The sequence below is a fragment of the Lethenteron reissneri genome, chromosome 66 (genome assembly GCF_015708825.2).
Source record: "Lethenteron reissneri isolate LAM-NWPU_2019-01 chromosome 66, ASM1570882v1, whole genome shotgun sequence".
NCBI lineage: Eukaryota > Metazoa > Chordata > Hyperoartia > Petromyzontiformes > Petromyzontidae > Lethenteron > Lethenteron reissneri.
The window spans coordinates 4270443-4292039 of record NC_083844.1 but is presented as its reverse complement, the minus strand read 5'-3'; the positions used below and the strand labels follow the sequence as shown (position 1 = coordinate 4292039).

General features: G+C 47.3%; 1 protein-coding gene across 3 annotated transcripts in view; it reads right to left on the bottom strand.

Annotated features, from left to right (window-relative positions):
* The window catches only part of LOC133359832 (receptor-type tyrosine-protein phosphatase beta-like), a 425084-nt gene that overhangs the window by 383468 nt on the left and 20019 nt on the right, over nt 1–21597 (bottom strand). For all 3 annotated transcript variants that reach the window (XR_009757187.1, XM_061578373.1, XM_061578374.1), the window contains exons 6-11: nt 9237–9506; nt 8189–8449; nt 6585–6851; nt 2859–3173; nt 1761–2021; nt 405–671 (exon numbers count right to left, since the gene is read on the bottom strand). Coding sequence is in view for 1 of the 3 variants with exons in the window: in XM_061578373.1 (XP_061434357.1) it covers nt 405–671; nt 1761–2021; nt 2859–3173; nt 6585–6851; nt 8189–8449; nt 9237–9506 (1641 nt within the window). In the remaining 2 variants the exon portion in view is untranslated. The remainder of the gene's footprint in view (nt 1–404; nt 672–1760; nt 2022–2858; nt 3174–6584; nt 6852–8188; nt 8450–9236; nt 9507–21597) is intronic.

The following is a 21597-nucleotide window of genomic DNA, read 5'->3' as shown; positions in this document are numbered from 1 at the left end:
GTTCGACACTTCACATAGCCTCAATGTGCACATAGCCTGGCACAAGCGTTGTTGTGACGTCACCCCCACTTAGTGGCGAATGGCGGTTGTTGTTCAGTCTATGTATGTATGTGAGAGTCAATTTGTGCGTGTAACTCTAATTTTGTGTATCAATGGATTTGCGTGTGTAACTACATGTGTCTGCCTTTTTCGCCCGGGCAACGCCGGGTACTCACCGCTAGTTTCTGTATAAACACTGAGTAAATATATCCGAAGTTGTTCGTGAACAAGTGATTAAATAAGTAAATATTTTGACAATTCGAGCGAAAATAAAACCTATAATCGAAATTATAATACTCTCAACATGGCTGCACACATTTCTATAACGCAAATAACAATAAATGTATAATCATGGAAATACTCACAGCTCCTTTTAGTAACGATGGCTGATGATTGGGAATTGATGCCACTGTACGCTGTTACAGATATCTGGTAACTTCTACCAGGAACAAAACCAATGAAGCGCTGCATTGTAACATTGGAGGAAAAATTGAAGTGATATGCTGCTTGTGCGTTGTAAGTTTCATTTAAGTAGACTATGTAGTAGTCAACATCTGAAATTGGAGCCACCCATGAGACCGTCATGGCTGTAGAGTTGTGGACGATGACGGTGACATTGACTTTAGGAGGCACTGCAATGTCAAATAAAATGATTGAGAGACGAAGTGAAAGGGATAATTACGTCATTAACTTATGCCACTAAAGTAGCATATAACACATACGTTACCACAATCACCATATATTTTGTATATGCCCTCTTATTTTGGTCCAACTATATTATGAGGAGAAAAGTACGTGTTTTTTTGCAACAAAACACGAGCCCAGTATAAGGCACGGACCGAAACAAAGGGGGGGGGGGGTACAAAAAATTACGTGGACTGAGACCCTCAATACCCCTGGGTCAATAGATGCGGAGTCGATAGGGTTCATTAGCCCACACACATGCGGACTACAAGAGGTAGCGTCGGCTATTATTATATGGTGAGGGGAGAATAAAGGATCCGGGACAAAAGTTGGGGGAGCCTCCACATTCCAAGTGGAGTTGTCATAACAAAAGCCCCGCAGGGCGGTGACTGAATCCACGTCTATCCCCAGAGGGGGGTAGGAGGGCAATACCAACATCCCAGCATGCACACCCCTCAACAAGCTCCACGGGGGTATGAACTGCCCGACTCTGAACTCACTACTTATCCTCGTGCTTGTGTTATGATCACATGAGGGTTAAAAATAACTGTGCCAGAGTTTCCAAGAAGAAGGCCCATGATCGCTGCAGTTTACCAGTTGCCTACCCGGCCATAATGTCAAGGGTTTACAATAAAATGGACGAACATTTTAAAACGCTGTTGATTTTAAGTCCCCACAGGGTTGTTTCAATTGTCGGGCTGGGCTTTATACCGCAGACATTGATAAGGAGGTTCGTTGTATACGAGTAACCGAGGTCGGGTGAGGAGTCTCGATCCCATCACTATTGCATGTGTATGTATGTAGAACTTATTTGGCACTGTACGTAGCCAACCATGATAAACATGTGAATTGTGCATGCGTCTATTTTACATGCAGGGACAATGGCAGCATCACATGGTGGTACAACGTTTTCAATACCAAATTAAGTAATACAATATTAAGATACAAATGCGCTATCATATATAGCGATATAGTAGCATACACACATTTCTGTCTATTTTAATATAGCACGAAATGTTCACCACATTGGTACTTACAAGTTCTGTCCGTGACCACATCTGACTCATATGAAAAGGTTGTATTTGAAGCCTCCACAGACACGGAGTAGTTCCTTCCAGGAACCAGGCCAGTAAATGTTTCCGTGGATGAGTTAATCCGCAATGTTGTAACCAAATATCCACTCGCAGTCTCTCGCAAGTAGGCCCAGTAGGAGAACAATTCCGGGAGAGAAGTCGTCCCTGAGACTGTCATGGTCGTGGTAGTCTTGTTGGTGATGGTTAAAACGATGAAACTTGGCACTGCAAAAGGCATGGGTGACATTTTAGCAATTAGTATTGTAATTATTTTAAGAAAATTTTTTCAAATTATTAATAGACAGACGAATTAAAAACATTTCTAACTGTGGATGTAATAACCACCCTTTATGAAAGTACTGTATGTAAATCTAATTATTTTGAATGGAATGTGTCAATAAATTGTTTCATTTGTAATATTAAATGAACAATTCCTATGAGTACCTGGAGTTGAATATTCATTGTTTAATGGATTTACGATTCACCTGTGAATTTAAAAACGTGAGAATATTGTATTGAATGAATATTTAATGTTTAGATTATATCTTTGTAGGTAGAAGAAATAACATATCACAAAAAATGTTGGGAATGTCATCTGAACACGCATAGGATGCTGAGATTCCAGTTACGTGTTGCTGTTAGACACATTTTGTGTGTAAGTTATTATTTTCTCCTGGCCTGCATACATTTTCGGCCAATTTAAGTTAGTTTTATCTATTCAAATAATACTTTAGTTAATTTTACATTTATTATTTTAGCAGGTAATACCCTCTGATCTATGTACTATACACTGTAGATCGTTTTCAGAAGTGACCAAGCCAAAACTTATAGCTCAATGAAGTGACTTTTCACGTGGAAATTTGTTGTTGAATCCAATTTAAACTTTCAAATATCAGTTTTAGGATAAACTTTCGAAATAATGCATGAAACACATATATCAAATTGATCTTAAGTGGATAACGAATACATGTATTGCTAGCAATGAACAATTTTCTTGGGTATGCAATAACAAGACAACAGAGCACAAATACGTATTGACCAACACACATTCATTTAAGTAACCTTGCAAGCAGATGACTGAGGCATCTTCATTGTGGCCGCAGTTGTGCGTCCCCCAGGGACGATGACTACAGTCGGAGAGCTGAGTCTCATAACCAGAGCACTGAACATCGTCGAGCCAGATAAAGCCACTGCCCAATCCAAAGCGAGCCAATGACACGGCAAAGGCAGTGAGCCCACAACCCAGCTGACGACACACGACCTTGGCATCCTGTGGGCTCCAGAGGTCGTCACACACCGTGCCCCACTGGCCATTGTAGAACACCTCCACCCGGCCCTGACATGCGGTGTTACTCCCAGCCAGCCGAATTGGCAAGTCTAATTTAAACACACACAACACACACAAATGGGTACAGTCATGTAACGATTCGCCTACCATGCGGTGTGATAAATCGTCACAATTCGGGGTAATGATTCCATTTAATAATTCATGGATTTTTTTTTACAATATTCATTGTGAATGTACTGGATAAACTCCTTTTGGCTGCAGAGGTCACATGTAATGATTACACTCAATGTATACGAATATTAATAAAGCGTTTCTCAAACTCACTATGTAATGCATGCAGTGTGATGCAATAATCGTTGCATCAGCATGTGCCTATTATGTCAGAATACGCGTGGCTGAATATTCGAGTTAAAGGCACTGCATCTTGATCGCTAGGCAACATGTTTAAACGAGTGTCTATTGGCCATCATGATGAGGTATGCATTGATATATATTTGCCCATATGACTGAGAGGAGTTGCTTTATTATTTGACGGTCAAGATTGTGGGCTTTCAGATGCACGTCTGCACCCGTCTGAAACGATCTTCCAATATTAGGAAGCCACTGGACCTATGCACTTTTACATGCAGGTTGAAGTCCTATTTCTTTAGAACTGCTCTTTGTGTGTCAGTTCGTTGTCCTTCCCTCGCAACTCTGATTAGCACGGTTGGCTACATATGGTGCAAACGAAGTTCAACATACATACAAGGACAGGTGTGAAATTATTCCGTATGGCTAATGTAGATGCAGAGCAACAACTACAATTTCACATTCAGGTAGTCAAGCCAGGTAACCGCGTCAAGAGCAGCGGAATGTATCACTGTGATGTCTCCTTTATATTTGTGGATCGGGCATTGGGTCGTCATATGTTGCACAGTCACTGTTCTGAATGACCACAGTCGCACACTGGACAGCTTTACATTTTCCATTTGTAGATCAGGTATCCTAATTTACTGCCATGGTTTGTTCAGATGCGGCTTAGAGTTGACCATGAGCTTTGTGGAACATCAAACCCATGGATATACTGCATTGGGTCTTTCACAGGGTATTTGTGAGTGTCTTCTTGGTTCCTTCGGTAAAGTCACGTAGAAGGAAAATAATAAAATAAAAAAAATTAAACATAATAAAATAATTCTCACGACGTTTCGGCTACAACGCAAGCAGCCGTCCTGTGGCCGAAACGTCGTCAGAGTTATTTTATTATGTTTTATTTTTATTATTTTCCTTCTACGTGTCTTTACCGAAAGAACCAAGAAGATGAATCCCTGCAGTCACGAAAGCTTTAAATCGAAATATTTGTGAGTGATTTTGAACTCCATTCAGCTCTCAAGGATTCATCGAGGTTGAACCTGCATTGAATAAGGGGAAGCACATTGGTTCAAAAGGGCTTGTGTGACTTCAAGTAATGACGAGGGACGTTAGTAAAGTACTGATGAATGGCAAGGCGAGTTTCCTCGATTTGCAATACTTCCGCATGTTTGCAGCGTTGCGGCGGATGGGCGGGGAAGGCCTTATTTAGCAGCACGGGCAGCCAGTGTGTTGGGGTCCACTTGAGGGTTCCAATGATACACCACTTTGTAGTGTTCAGTTGGACATCAACAAGTCGAGTGTGACAACTTCTGGTCCATTGGTGCATAGTACTCGGCTACAGAGTACACAAGGACCATCATTGATGTCCGTAGCACTGGTGCTGATACTCCCCAGCTTGTGCTTGCCAGTTTCTGGACCAGGTTGACCCTTGTTTTGGTCTTGGCGGCTATCTTTTTCAGGTGGTCGTAGAATGTTAGCGTAGGATCCAGCTTCATTCAGACAGATCGGAGTGGGGTCGTGTCGCAGTGTTGCCGCAGAATATCACTTTCAGAGTGTTCACTGGTCTTGAATTTCTGGAATATAGCCACAATTTTTTTCGCAAGGGCCTAAATTTAGTCACAGTAGCTGCATCCAAGACGGAATCCAGCTTGTTCTGCATAGATTAGATTCGACAAGGGGGGTGATTCTCAGAAGGATGATGTGTTCCAGGAGTTTATAGGTCGTGCAGAGGAGTGATATTGGCCTATAGCTTCCCGGGTCGGCCATTGCCTTCTGCCATGCTTTTGGGATGCATCCCGTTTTCATGGTTTTGGTGTACAGTTTTGCCAGCCATTGGAGTCCCCTAGGGCCTAAGTGATGGAGGAATTTTGGGGAGATACTATCTAGCCTAGCAGCCTAGAAGGGCCTTTCCAACCTGTGGGCTGCCCAACTGGCTGTACTGTCGGAACAGGTCCTGGGTCTCTTTTGTCCAGCAGGGGTAGTCTTTCTGGAAGCCTTGGGGGATGCTCTTCTTTGCAGCTGCAGTAAGGAGGCCAATAAAAGGGTGATAGCGTTCCGCTGTCATGGGAATGACTCACCACTCTCTCTACAGCCTCCTTATATTGGTCCCAGTCAGCTTTGACCAGGTTCGACCTTGGTAATAGTTTCGACACAATCACAGGGATTTTGATGCCAGTGTGGGTGATGATGGCCCTATGTTGACTTTGGGGAAGCTTGGAAGTATCTTGTGGGTTGTGTGAAGTGTGCTCCCACGTTGATCTTTGGAAACGATGCTGCTATGCAATGTAATACTAAATAATGAAAAGCTTTGTCATCAACATCAGCCGTAATCAATATAATTATGGATGAAGTCCTCCGTAAGACATCAGAATCCCTCATTAATTCCATAATGTAACAGTCCATCTAGCTCCTGCAGTAGAACTGATTTTATCGTTCCATCTCCAAGGTGAATACACTCCCATGCACGCTCCCTCCTATTGATGCCACTCAACCACTGGCCATCGTCGCTTCTAATAGCATTCCCTGTCTCCCAGCCTGCACTTCTTCACGAGTCTTTGAGCACTTTTCATCTTTTGTCCATTAATACCCCTGTTTATTAAACGTAGATCATAGCATTCGGTTTGCAATGAAAACTAATTATCCTGTTTTAACATGCTGAAATGTTTTGTTTTCATTACTTAATCATCATTTAGGTCTGCCTTCTAAAGCTGCACTATATAATTATCTAACGTGTTCCGGTTGTATTACAAATTGTTTATGAATTGCTACGTGATGGTTTTTTTATGTAACTATCATTGTTAGTTATATTTTGGAGGTTTAGGAACATTGACACAGTTGGCATTGGTAAATAAAGTTGTGTTAACCAAGGAGAAGTCGACATATATTTCACATTTTTCAATGAAGTATACGAAACTTTGTAGATCAATGCAATGTATTATAATGTAATGACCATTTCTCTTCGAATTTAGAATTCAATTATTTTAACTTGGCTCAAAACAAATACATTTTTTTAACGACAGTGACTGTTTACAAATGTCTCCTAATCAAATACCTAGATTATATTTATCGTGAATGCTTTTGCTTGTGAAAATGCATTTCTTCTGTGGTGCTCATCCAAATGATTATGTAAATATAAAAATGCATATACTTACAGGTTTTATTCGTGACAATGTCTGACGGTTGGGAGTTGATGCCACTGTATACTGTTACATAAGCGTTATAACTTCTTCCAGAGACCAGATCAGTAAATGCTTGTGTTGTAATGGTGGAGGACAAAATGAAGCTCTTCACTGCTGTTGCGTTGTACGTTTCACTTAAGTGGACCACGTAGTAGTCAAGGTCTGAAATAGGAGCCACCCATGAGACCGTCATGGCTGTAGGGCTGCTGACACTGATGGTGACATTGACTTTTGGAGGCACTACAACAGAAAATAACAACGTTTGACACAAACTCGGTTAAAGGGATGCGTGTATATCGTTAACTTAAGTTTCTAAAGTAACTTGCAACACGTCAGACACATGCTAGATTTGAAGTTTTCGTGACTGCAAGCATCCATACTCTTTGGTTCTTTCGGTAAAGTCACGTAGGTGAAAACAAATATTATAATAATAAAAGTAAACGTCATATCTCTGATCGTATCCGCGAGCATAAGTCAGATCTGAACCACGGCAGAACTAATTCCTCCGTCATTGCTGATCATTGCTATAATGCTGTAGGCTCTCATGATATTGTTTTCTCTGAGACCAATGTACTCTGCAAGCCGTCTGGCTACCATCAAAGATATGTTCATGAAGCCATCCAGATATATAAACATAGACGTAACTTCAACCGAGAGGATGGATACAAATTGAGCAACTGTTGATAGTTGTTCCATCTTATTTGGTTTGTCTTGTTATGAGCGCCATCATCTGTTTTGGCCGCAACCGTGTTGGTGCTTTGCTCTCTCTCTCCCCCCGCGCACCTCCAGGCTCCGTATCCACTTACTTCTAGCCCACCCCTGCCCAGTCTCACGTCCCAGTCTCTAGCGCACACGCAACGCTCCCCCTCCCCTTATTCCCCCCCACCTCCCTCTCTGACTTATATAAACCCCTTAACTCCAGCATCTCTCCCACTTCAATAAAAAAATATTGCTGTGGTTGTCACACCTGATGATAATTGCTTGTGTTGCCGATCGAAACGTCGTGATTTAACTTTTTTTTCACCTACGTGACTTTACCGAAAGAACCAAAAAGTACGTCAGATCAAATATCGTATTACAATTTCTTTGATATGGACTTAAGATCAGTTCAAGAATGGAGGGGCCAGAGAAATGGAGATGATGTTGCTGCTCCAGGGGAGGGGAACTGATGCTTTTTGGGGTTACAGAGAATTAAATTTACATTTAATAAATAAAAAAATTGCACTGGACTCAAGTTACATCTTTCTTTCCTCGTAATGAATAACTCACACCAGGCACGTATGTATGTTGAACTTCTTTCGCATCGTTCGTAACCAACCGGGCTAATCGGAGGTGTGGAGGAAGGACAAACAATCTAAACACACAAAAAAAACATTCTAAAGAAATGAGTTTGTCAATCAGGATGATTTAAAAGTGCATAGCTCCAGTGGCTTCCTAATATCAGAAGTACGAGCATTCCATACGGCTGCAGAAGCATATCGCAATGTGCCGTGCAATGTGGTGAACCTCGTTCGTCAGCCAAAAGCCGCCGCTGTGACGACTAGAGTTTGTGTGATGGTTTAGTTGTAGTTACTTACAGGTTCTACTCATGACTGCATCTGATATCTGGAACAGATCCGCGCTGTGAGCCTCTATAGAGACAGAATAATTCCTCCCAGGAACCAGTTCATTGAACGTTGTTGGTCTGGAAGTTACATTATTGGTTTTGACTAAGGTTCCGTTTGCTGTCTCTCTCAAGTAGACCAGGTAGTAGTCCACGTCAGAGGCAGGGGCTGCCCACGACACCGTCATAGTCGTCATGGTATTGGCAGTGATGGACAAAGTAGGTTTGGGGGGCACTGTGAAATAGTGACAGGCGTGGTTTACATTAATAACTTCAGCAGCAAATGGAAAATATGAAGTTTTCACCCTACATTGTTTTTCTCACAACACTGGGTGGACTGAGGATAGGGGTGGTGGGAGGGGGGGGGGGTAAAGACACTTGCCCATTGTTTAACTGATGCCATTTAAGATGGAATCGAACTGGTGATCTCTGGATTGTTAAGTCTCGTGGACTAAAGCATTACACCATGGCAGCACCCATGTCAAAATATGGCCCCCTGTCACTGTTTTCATCTTATTATCCATGAAAAGAAAACTCCTGTTAGCCACTGCTGCACCCATCTTAATAATATTACAGCCTGTTCTCCTGAAAAATACTGCATTAAGAAAAAATCACGTTAATAAATAATATATAATATGTGGGGTAAAATACAGTCCCCTATAACACGTGAGATGCATGCTCAGTCAAAGACTTTAGTGCATGGGTAACATCTAGAAGCATCCAGCAGCATCCCAATGCCTTGTGCAATGCTGCACCGAGGCAGCCGTATGACCACTTATTCCTATTTCTGTTCACTCGATCGCGTTATATCCAATTCGAATTCACGTTATATAAAAAAGAAAAACGTGTTCCCTAATACATTCATCCCGTTATATCCAATTCGCATCATGAAAACAACCTGCGGCATTATAGAACAGACTATTCCCTCTGCATCACCTTCCCTCCCAGTCTCTATAATCCCGTGTATATTTATGTATGGATGGCATTCCTTCCATGATGGCAATGACTTGTGACATACTTACATGTTCTCTCCGTGACAGTGACTGATATAGTATATGATCCCCGGATGTTGATTGTCACGAAAATAAAATAATTCCTTCCAGGTACCAGACCAGTAAATGTAACGCTCGGTGGTAATGTTGCCCTGGTCTGAGATTGGAGATTTGGTCCGTCTTGACGCTCTTTTAAGGAGGTGGTATAGTAGTAGTACAGGTCAACAGAGGACATGTTCCATGACACCGTTATGGTGGTCGCATTCTTGGCAATGGTGCTGACATTGACTTTGGCTGGCACTGTGAAAAAAAATAGCAGGTTTTGATGACATATTTTTACATCAACATTTTTCCCTTTGACTATACCTCACAATGCTGGTCAGTGTGAGTCAGTGAATACTGGAGGGTGGGGGGCATAGAAGTACAGTTATCCCTTGCTTAATGCACTTGATGCGTCCCTGAAAAGTGCCGCACATTTCCACTGTAAAATAATCAGCTTGCAGGCCATCCCATGGGGGGACAAGTGAGGGTGTAACCATATCGTTCTGCATACTGTATCACCTCACTGTATGACTTCTGGCACAGCTCAGAAAGTAGTTGGTCGTCAACCGCTCGGGAACTGGGTTACAACGGCGCGCATTCCATGTTATAACAGCGCACGTTCCATGTTATAACAGCGTGTGTTCTGCTTTACAATGGTGCACGATCCACGTTACATTGGTGCACGTTCTGCGTTATGACGGTGCACGTTCCGCTTTACAACGGCGCATATTCCACTTTACAACGGTGCGCGTTCTGTGTTATAATAATGATGCAAATTCTATGTTATAATAATGGCACACATTCCACGTTATAATGACGCACGTTCTGCGTTATAATGGCGCCCATTCCATGTTATAATAACGGCGCGCGTTCTGTGTTATAATAATGGTGCACATTCCGCGTTATTACAGCATGCATTCCACATTATAATTGTGCACGTTCCACGTTATAATGGTGCGCATTCCATGTTATAAAAAGTGTGTGCATTTTGCATTATAACAATAGCGTTCTGCTTTATAATGACGCACGTTCTGCGTTACAGTAATGGCGCATGTTCCACGTTATAATAATGGAGAACATTCTGCTTTATAACGGCTTGCGTTTTGCTTTATAGTAACTGTGCACATTCCGCCTTAGAATAATGGCGCACGATCCACGTCATAATAACGGTGCACGTTCCGTATTATGATAACGGTGTACATTCCACGTCATAATAACGATTCACGTTCCGCGTTATAATAACAGCGCACGTTCCGCGTTATAATAATGGCACACATTCCGGGTTATAATAACGGTGTGCGTTCTGTGTTATAATAACGGCGCACATCCGCGTTGTGTCACAACACATGTTAAGCAACAATCGTTTGCTGCACTGCCCCCTGCTGCATTATGCAAACCGGTTGCAAAGGCTGTTAAAAAAAGAATCAACCCATACAATATCCATTAAACATAATGATCATCATAATAACGAAATGTGTCGGACCTCGCATACAGTATGTGTTGAGGCAGCATAACGAAGGGCATTTGAGGTAAAAACTCGGTGAGCAAGTGATTGCAGAGCAAATGCGATGTGTAAAAACAACAGCCGGAGCTTGCGACTGCTCTTTCTGTTTTTAGTTATGTTTTTGTACACTACAATACAATTATATAGCATCTAGATGCAACCGCATCTGCAAATGCTTCACTTGGAAAAAACATTGCTTTAGCTGAGTGCTTGTGAAAACAAATGGGGTTTAAGTCTTGACTTGAACAAGGAAAGCAGCTCTCAATGCGTTCGAAGTTTCAAGGGGGAGAGACAATTCCAGACATTCGAGAGCAGAAGCGACCTCCACCGTGGAAATGAAGGTTGATGACTGTGGGCTTTGTAAGATGAAGGCCTTCATTGTGTGGGTGGTTACAACGTCCCAAAAGGTTAAAGTAATATGAGAGAAGAGAGGTACAGTGAGGGAAAAAAAGTATTTGGTCCCCTGCTGATTTTCTCCGTTTGCCCACTGACAAAGACATAATCAGTCTATAATTTTAATGGTAGGCTTATTTGAACAGTGAGAGACAGAATAACAAAAAAATCCAGAAAAACGCATGTCAAAAATGTTATAAATTGATTTGCATTTTAACGAAGGAAATACGTATTTGACCCCCTCTCAATCAGAAAGATGTCTGGCTCCTATTTGTCTTTTATACAGGTAACGAGCTGAGATTAGGAGCACACTCTTAAAGGGAGTGCTCCTAATCTCAGCTGTATAAAAGACATCTGTTCACAGAAGCAATCAATCAGATTACAAACTCTCCACCATGGTCAAGACCAAAGAGCTCTCCAAGGATGTCAGAGACAAGATTGTAGACCTATACAAGGCTGGAATGTGCTACAAGACCATCGCCAAGCATCTTGGTGCGAAGGTGAAAACAGTTGGTGCGATTATTTGCAAATGGAAGAAACACAAACGAACTGTCAATCTCCCTCGGCATTGCGCTCCATGCAAGATCTCACCTCGTGGAGTTGCAATGATCATGAGAACGGTGATGAATCAGCCCAGAACTACAAGGGAGGATCTTGTCAATGATCTCAAGGCAGCTGGGACCATAGTCACCAAGAAAACAGTTTGTAACACACTACGCCGTGAAGGACTGAAATCCTGCAGCGCCCACAAGGTCCCCCTGCTCAAGAAAGCACATATACATGCCCGTCTGAAGTTTGCCAATGAACATCTGAATGATTCAGAGGACAACTGGGTGAAAGTGGTGTGGTCAGATGAGACCAACATGGATTTCTTTGGCATCAACTCAACTCGCCGTGTTTGGAGGAAGAGGAATGCTGCCTATGACCCCAAGAACACCATCCGCACTGTCAAACATGGAGGTGCAAACATTATGCTTTGGGGGTGTTCTTCTGCTAAGGGGACAGGACAGCTCCACCGCATCAAAAGGACGATGGACGTGGCCATGTACCGTCAAATCTTGGGTGAGAACCTCCCTCAGCCAGGGCATTGAAAATTGGTCGTGGATGGGTATTCCAGCATGACAATGACCCAAAACACACGGCCAAGGCAACAAAGGAGTGGCTCAAGAAAAAGCACATTGAGGTTTTGGAGTGGCCTAGCCAGTCTCCAAACCTTAATCGCATAGAAAATCTGTGGAGGGAGCTGAAGGTTCGAGTTTCCAAACATCAGCCTCGAAACCCTAATGACTTGGAGAAGATCTGCAAAGAGGAGTAGGACAAAATCCCTCCTGAGATGTGTGCAAACCTGGTGGCCAACTAAAAGAAACATCTGACCTCTGTGATTGTCAACAAGGGTTTTGCCACCAAGTACTAAGTCATGTTTTGCAGAGGGGTCAAATACTTATTTCCCTCATTCAAATGCAAATCAATTTATAACATTTTCGACATGCGTTTTTCTGGATTTTTTTGTTGTTATTCTGTCTCTCACTGTTCAAATAAACCTACCATTAATTATAGACTGATCATTTTTTTGTCAGTGGGCAAACGTACAAAATAAGCAGGGGATCAAATACATTTTCCCTCACTATATGGAGGCACAAGAGCACGAAACCCTCTTCAAAAAAAGCAATCATTGCAATCTTAAAAGTGGATCTGAGACCTGACATGAAGCCAGTGGAGTGAGAGTTGGAGTGCGGGTGTGAAATTACGTTTTTATAATGTACGGGTGAGGAGGCATTGCAGGGGCATTCTAAATCCATCAGAAACCGTCAAATAAGGTCAAATGTGTAGACTGCAAACGAGTGAATTGCAGTCATCCTCGCAAACATTAATAATAATTGCGTCCGTGGATCAAGGTCTCAGAAGCTGATGGAGTAAGACGATGCCGTTATGCCGGCGATGTTGTGCAGGTGCAGAGGTAGGAGTGGTCCTACAGAGCAGCAGTAGTTGCTGTAACGGTGAAAGCTACGCTGCGCTTCGAATCCCGAGACCCAAGTTCGATTCCCGCTCACGGCCACCAACACCATTGACGACTATCTGAACCGATCCAGGGCTTCCCATAGGTCGGCTCAAATGGGGGTAAAAACATCGCCAACCTGCTTCGTGTGCCAAAGTGCCAGCCTACATAGGTGCTGCTACTCTATTGACAGCACTTGCTCCAACAGTCTAACAATGCTACACAGAGGATCCTTGGGTCTTTGAGGTCTTACAGACCTGGGAAATGCGGAGCGTGAATGAATGCTCGGGATGTAGAAAAACTTCCATGGTTGTTACACCCTTGTTTTTCACAACGTCCAACGCTTCACGCTGGGGTGGGTGGGTTGCGTTTGTTGTATATATTCGGTTTTGAAAAATTATAAATCAAAGAGGGTCACCGTCTCTTGAAGTGTGACCTCCTGTTACCATGTTTTCCGTTCACTCTCATGGGTTGTAAGTTAAAAGAAAAAGAAACATTATTTTCCACCCCTTATCTTCGTATGTATCCGTTTTTGCGGTGTTGACAATGTAAGTGACTCAAGGTATGTTTTGAGCAGTGTTCACAGTACGTCCGTCGTACTTTGGACTTTTTCCATGGTGTTTGATATCTCACGGGGAGGCGCCCTCCCTACATGTGTAATTCCTTGCTACCACGTGCTTCTGGAAGACAAATGTGTTTGGGAGGCTCTGATTCTATGGAATACATATTATCTTGGTCGTATGTGATTGCGCTTCTTCACATTGGATTTCTTCTGGATGACCCTCGGTCTAATACTTCATAATTATTATTTGGTTTATGTTTAACCAAGATTTGTGATCTACCATAGTTGTTACCACATGTATTCCGAGGAGTTTATTAACCTTTGTTCCCAGTCTGTATCCAGGGATCCGTGCTTTTTATTCTCGAGTTATATTTTGATATCCTGGAGTTGGAGATATAACTAAGTTTTGACTTAAACTTTCGTGAATGCCGAATTTCATTCTTTCGTTATTTCAGTAAATTCGCGTAGATAGAAGAATAATAAAAATAAGGTGAATAATATTAATATTAAAATAAAATACGATAAATAATAACCCGCTAATGTAGATTGTAGCCTGGTACTTAATCTGAGTGCAGTCTATAATATCGCCTTATTCTTATGTAGGGGTGTTAAAGAGAGGGCCCGTTATGCATGGCAGCCTATGGAAAACAAACACAGTGGGCGGGGCTACGTAAGTGCACGAGGAGGTGCCCTCTACGACGTCCGAGCCAGACACCCTGGGGGGGGCTGGTTCGAACGTTATGATCCCCCGGGGCCCCACCCCTCAGGGAGGGGTTGGGTATAAAAGGGGATGTTCAAAGGGCTCGAGTCAGTTATGTTTAAGCTAAGGGAAGAAGACTGAAGACGTATTAGATAGAGCCCTGGACTCCCCTGGTTCGATGTCCTTTTCAGGGCCGGACAGGACTGAGCCAGCGGCGTGGTCCCGAAAGCCAGAGCCGGTGCTCTTGTAAGAGCTGGTCTGGAACTCCGGGTACCAGGCCCGACTTACCAGTGTCGGGCCAGTTAGCCTCCCCTAGCCCATTAGTGGAGGATTCGGGGCTAGGACAGAGTTAGCTAGGGGTGTATCCCGAGTTATACGGGTGAGGGGGCCGATACCCCCTCGAGTGTGTATATGCCCACTGTCGTATTGTGAAATAAATATACGTGTGCCTCAACCTCGGCGTCAAGCGTCTTCACCGGTACTTCAACTGGTGTCAGAAGTAATTCGAACATGGACACGCGGAAAACAGCGCGGGCCAAAGTACCGCAGGAGGAAGACACTGCCGAGATCGTCGAGCCCGAGACGGCTCCACAAGACAAGGTGCAGCCGGGGCCTGACGCCTCCTTACCGGGGCATCGAAATGAAGAGGGGCCGCAGCCAGACGCGTTACGGCTGGCTCACGGGAGGCTGGCGGAGCTGCTGTATGCCGCTGCCGCCACGCTGGAGACCATCACGCGACTAGGGGCCGGTGATCCAACACGGGGCGAGGCGAGCCAACGACCAGGGCGCCTTCCCGCCATTTCGGAGCAGTCCGAATTTGAAATTCCCGCCATCGACGCTACAGCTGTTCGGGGCGTGGCCAGCCTAGACATCCGCTCCGACATCGCCGTCGCTGAAGCTGCAACGTCATCACAAGCGCGACAGGCGATCCCATCGGCCGTTCGCACCGACGCACAGCCGAGTGGTGGTGACATCAGCCTGCGGGAGTCCACAACGACCGCTGCGCTTCATCAGAGACTGCCCCCGCTGAAGGAGTTCATCGGCGCGGAGGGGGACTGGGCCGGTTTTCGCCGACGTTTCCTCGCCCATCAGGAGATGGTGAAATGGTCCGATGAGGAGGCTCTCTGCGCGCTGCCGGCGCTCCTCGACGGCGACGCGCTCGCCGCCCTCACATCGGCGCCGAGAGAGAAGCGGTCTACGTTACCGATGGCACTACAGCTGCTGGGCGGGGTCTATGGACCATCGGCTGAATGCCGACAGCAATTTTACGACCGCAAGCGGGGTGAGAAGGAGTCGCCCCTAGCATATCGGACGAGCCTCCTGGCGATGGCTAAGTCGGCCTTCCCTCGTATGGACGACGATGGCGTGGACGCGATGGTCACGGAGAAGATCCTCCTCCTGGCAGACGACCTTGACATCGCGGTCATCGCCCGGGAGGACGAGGAGATGACATCGCTCCAGGCGGCGCGGCTCCTCCACGCCAACCTCCTGTCACTGCGGCGGAAAGCCAGCAGGGCATCGGCGGGGCGTGCGGTGGCTGCAGCCACCATTCCGACGGAGGAGCTCTACGCCGTCGACCACCGACCGCAACAGGCGACAGGAGCACGGTCGGGCCGGGACGGGCCGGGCCGTTTCAACCATCCGTCTCCTCCAACGGCGCTCCCGCGGTGTTTCAACTGCGGCGTCCGGGGCCACGTCGCCTCGGGGTGCCGCGCTCCTTGACAGCGCGGGACGACACCTCAACGGGACGACGGGCCTCATCACAAGCTCCACCATCATAACCCGGCGAGTCGCGGCACCCCACATGTTTGGCCCACGCACACACCCGTCACGCACTCAAACACCGCAACGAGAGGGGGGCCGATATCGAGCACCATCGCACCATCACGCACCACCCCGGGTACTCATATCGAACCCGGCCAGTGGTCCGTGCTGGCCGATCGTGTGGTAGCCGCATCGTCGGGGTCGTCGGCCGTTGTGGGGCACATCGACGGGGTTGAAGTGCGCATCCTGGTCGATACGGGAGCATCGGCGACCATTATTTCGGAGTTGATTTACAATATTCTCCCTGTCCGGAGTCGTCCTTTGATGCCTGTTAACGTACCATTCTATGCGGCTAACGGGGGCTCACTTGGCATCATCGGACAAATTCGTGCCCAAATTTGTATTGGGGATATTAAATTGTCTGGGCCGATTTTTGTTTCCTCCTCGCTGGCGGTTCCGTGCCTGCTGGGGACGGACTTCCTGGCCAAAATGCCGATTAGGATATTGATCGACCAGGGATGTATTGAGCTCCCGTCGGGCAGACGCATGGCGTTTCTGCCATCGCCTGTTATGACTCGGACGGCGTTCGCGACGGTGCCGGCATTCGTAGAGAGAACGGTGCGCGTACCTCCGGGGGCGCAAATGTTGATTCCCTTGAAACTTCGGCGGCCCTTCGCTAAGGGTGTTGGGGCCCAAGGGGTTCTGCTGGGGCCGTCTAGGGCCGGGGTTAGTGGACCTCATTTACTTCCGGCCCAGACCATAGTAAGAGGGGACGGTGAACCCTTCATCGCGGTCCTCAATGTGGGCTCGCAGACGGTGGTGGTCCCACAGGGGACCGTGCTTGCTCACGCAACGCCGGTGCCATGTGAGGAACCCGTCGCAAATCACGTCAGCGTTGTCCCTGCGCCGCGACCGCATTCGGACAGCGATGAAGGGTGGCTCGAGGCGCTTTGTGCGGGATCGACGGACCTGTCAGATTCAGAGCGTCAACAACTTAAAACACTACTGCGGGAATTTTCCGACGTTTTTAGTCGGAATAAATACGATTTGGGTTGTACTCACCTGCTGCGTCACCATATTGACACGGGTGACAGCGCGCCAATTCGCCAAAATCCGTTTTGGTTGAGTCCCGCCGAAAAGGACCATGTCAAATCGGCTGTTGATGACATGTTGGCCGCCGACATCATTTCTCCTTCCACCAGCCCTTGGGGAGTGCCGATCGTCCTGGTTAAAAAGCAGGACGGTTCGTTGCGGTTTTGCGTTGATTTCCGGCGTCTTAACAAAATTTCGGTTGCCGACGCATACCCGCTCCCTCGGATGGATGAATCGCTGGACGCCTTGGCGGGAGCGCGATTCTTTTCCACACTGGATTTACTTTCGGGATTCTGGCAGCTTCCTCTGGACGATGATTCAAAGCCTAAAACTGCTTTCCGTACACCGCATGGCCTGTTCCAATTCAACCGGTTGCCGATGGGCTTACACTCAGCGCCGGCAACTTTCCAGCGTTTGATGGAATTGGTTTTGGCTGGATTGCAATGGGAGTCGTGCCTCATTTATTTGGATGACGTTATCGTCTTTAGTAAAACTTTTGACGAACATCTCCAGAGGTTGCGGGCGGTTTTCCTAAAGATGCGGGCTGCTAATTTGAAATTCAAGCCCCAAAAATGCCATTTGTTGCGCGATTCGGTGCGTTATTTGGGGCACATCGTGGGACGCTCAGGTATTGCTACCGATCCCGCCAAAACGCAGTGTGTCAGCTCCTGGCCGACTCCCACCTCGGTGGGAGAGGTCAGGAGTTTCATTGGGTTCGCGTCGTATTACCGACGGTTCGTCGCTGATTTTGCGACAATTGCGAAACCCCTGCACGCTTTAACATCTAAAGGGGTTCGGTTCCACTGGGGTCAAGAGGAGGAGGCTGCTTTCTGCTCCCTTCGGGACGCCCTGGTAAAAGCCCCTCCCTTGATTTACCCAGATTTTTCTAAGCCCTTTTTGCTCGACACCGATGCGAGCAACACGGGTATTGGGGGTGTGCTTTCCCAGGTGGTTGATGGCGTGGAACGGGTGGTCGCATACGGTAGTCGGGTGTTGTCTCCTGCGGAGCAAAGATATTGTGTCACCCGTAGGGAACTGTTGGCAATTGTCTATTTCATCCAACAGTATCGCCCATATCTGTACGGTCGGCATTTCACCGTCCGCACAGATCATGCGGCACTACAGTATGCCCTGCGAGTTCAACAACCATCGGGACAGTTGTCTCGATGGTTGGAGGTTCTCCAGGACTTTGATTTTGAAACCATCTACCGTAAGGTCGTTCGCCATACGAATGCGGACGCTCTGTCGCGCATGCCAACCACCTCCGAATGTGCATGCCTCCTGGGGTCGGGACGTTGCAGGCCTTCAGGGGACGCATCGGTTCCGATCTTGGCAGCCACCGATGACGACGAACCATTGGTTACTAATTCGATCGAACAACAGGGAAGAGATTCCCTGTTGGGGTTGCCCGTCACTGAATGGGGGCGCCTCCAAATGGAGGATACCTCCCTCCTCGGGTGGCGTCGTCGCGTCGGGGGTGCTGGGCGTGTGAAGGGTGATTCGGATGCATGGGAAATGGTGCAAGGTCTGCTGATGCATTGGGACGGCAAATCCCAGCGACATCGGCTGGTGGTCCCTTCTGGGTTGCGAGGCAAGGTGGTGTGGGCCGCGCATGAGCGCCTATTACACCTGGGGACCCAAAAGACTCTTGCACTGCTACAACTTGATTTTTTTTGGCCTGGCATGACGAGGGATGTTGGGGATCTATTGGGATCATGCCCTCGGTGTGCGCAACGGAAACCGCCGGCGCGGGAGTCTAACCCGCCCTTGCAATCGATCAAAGTGTCCAGAATAAATGAGCTTGTCGCGCTGGACATTTTGGGCCCATTTCCCGCCACCCCCAGGGGCAATAGGTATTTGTTGACTGGTGTCGAGTATTTTACACGCTGGCCTATGGCCTGGCCCCTGGCCAACCAGTCGGCAGCAGCCATCGTGGAGGCCTTTGTTCAGGGATACGTCCTGGACAAAGGTGCTCCGGAGCGGCTGCTGACCGACCAGGGCAGAAATTTTTCCGGTAAATTACTCAAACAAGTCTGTGACCTCCTAGGCACGAAGAAAATTCGTACCTCCCCGTATCACCCGCAAACTGACGGGATGGTCGAGCGCCTGCATCGCACCATTACGTCAATGATGTCACAGCAGGTCTCGGACTCACAGACTGACTGGGACCTGCATATTCAAGGGGTCTTGGCGGCATACCGGATGGCACCCCATGCAGCTACGGGATTTTCCCCCTTTTACCTCATGTACGGTCGCGAACCCGACCCGCCTGTTCGCGCCCAGCTGCAGATCCCCGAGCCGCAAGGGAAAACTAAATTGGCTGACCACGTCAAATTTAATCTGGCCAAATTAACAGAGGCGCGGGATGCTGCAATGCTAAACTCGGACCTCCGTCAAAAGGCGAATGAGCGCCTCAGGCTGGGTCGGGCGCACATGATACAGTGGAAGCCGGGGGACAAGGCATGGCTGCACTGTCCCCAAGTGCCACTGGCTACCTCCTCTAAGCTGGTGCGGCCGTGGCGGGGCCCTGTGGAGGTGGTCGAAGTTTTGCGACCACAGTGCGTGCGCATTAAATGGGGGAAGCGGCGATGGTTCGTGCACCCCTCTAGGTTAAAACCCTTCGTTGCGGTACACAAACCCACTTCACACATGCGTGGCCAAACGTGTGGGGGGTCGACCGACTCATTGGGTCCGTCTCCGTCGTTCTCACCTAATGCCTTGCCGGCCGTGCCACCTCCAGGTGCATCAGGACTGACGGGCTCACGCCCGACCACCCCTCCTGGGGATACCGACGGTCGCGCGGCATCGGATGAGGACTCACTCCGGGATGGACAATTGCCACCTGACGGTCCGCCACCCGGGGTTACCCCGTGTGAGGGGCCCGCTGCAAGGACGCGCGCAAAAATGCGCAGACTGTTATGAGGCCGGAAGATGTGTACATAGGTTGTGTTCATCGTGTGTTGTGTGGGTGGTGTGTTCCCTGCCCATTGAATGTACATATGTTGGGTTCATTGTGTGTTGTGTGGGTGGTGTGTTCCCTGCCCATTGAAATGTACATACGTTGGGTTCACCTGGTGTTGTGTGTATGGTGGGTTCCCTGCAAATTGTATATAGGTTGTTTTTTTTTACGGAATTCGTATTTATTCAAGGGGGGGTGCGTCGGGTTGTTTTCTCTTCTTGCTGTTGCATTTTGTTGTGTTCTTGTTGCTGTTCTTGTTATTGTTGAAAAATAGTGAGGCACACGCGCGGTCAAGGTGTAAATGCACTTTTATTGTCATTTTTGTATGTTGGCAGCCGGGACGGCTGCAAGCTATGCGGGGGGGGGGTGATGTAGGGGTGTTAAAGAGAGGGCCCGTTATGCATGGCAGCCTATGGAAAACAAACACAGTGGGCGGGGCTACGTAAGTGCACGAGGAGGTGCCCTCTACGACATCCGAGCCAGACACCCTGGGGGGGGCTGGTTCGAACGTTATGATCCCCCGGGGCCCCACCCCTCAGGGAGGGGTTGGGTATAAAAGGGGATGTTCAAAGGGCTCGAGTCAGTTATGTTTAAGCTAAGGGAAGAAGACTGAAGACGTCTTAGATAGAGCCCTGGACTCCCCTAGTTCGATGTCCTTTTCAGGGCCGGACAGGACTGAGCCAGCGGCGTGGTCCCGAAAGCCAGAGCCGGTGCTCTTGTAAGAGCTGGTCTGGAACTCCGGGTACCAGGCCCGACTTACCAGTGTCGGGCCAGTTAGCCTCCCCTAGCCCATTAGTGGAGGATTCGGGGCTAGGACAGAGTTAGCTAGGGGTGTATCCCGAGTTATACGGGTGAGGGGGCCGATACCCCCTCGAGTGTGTATATGCCCACTGTCGTATTGTGAAATAAATATACGTGTGCCTCAACCTCGGCGTCAAGCGTCTTCACCGGTACTTCACTTATATCCAAGCTTCGAACTTTTACCGTTGTATTAAAATAAACAAAATAAACAGTTGTCTGTTCAATCCCTTTTCTGTTCTCGCCACCCAGGAAGAATCGCGGCGCCTGTTGCTTGTACGTGTTTTGTGGCGGCCTTTGAAGCCCGGTAGAGATTTCCCGAGAATCTCATTATCAACCACCCCTTCCCCTTTTGCACCAGGGTTTTTTAAATTACCTTCTATTGCTACTTCCATGCCTGGTGTGGCTTGTGAGAGGCAGCTGCTGTTTGAGGGGTGGGGGTTCGTATCACCCCCTTTGTGCCCCAAGCTACACCCCGATTGATTATTACAACAACAAAAAATTGGCAGAATTTACCTTAATATACATTTTGGAAAAGGGGGCATATATATGTAGTGACAGAACGGTCACTACTGTGTTGG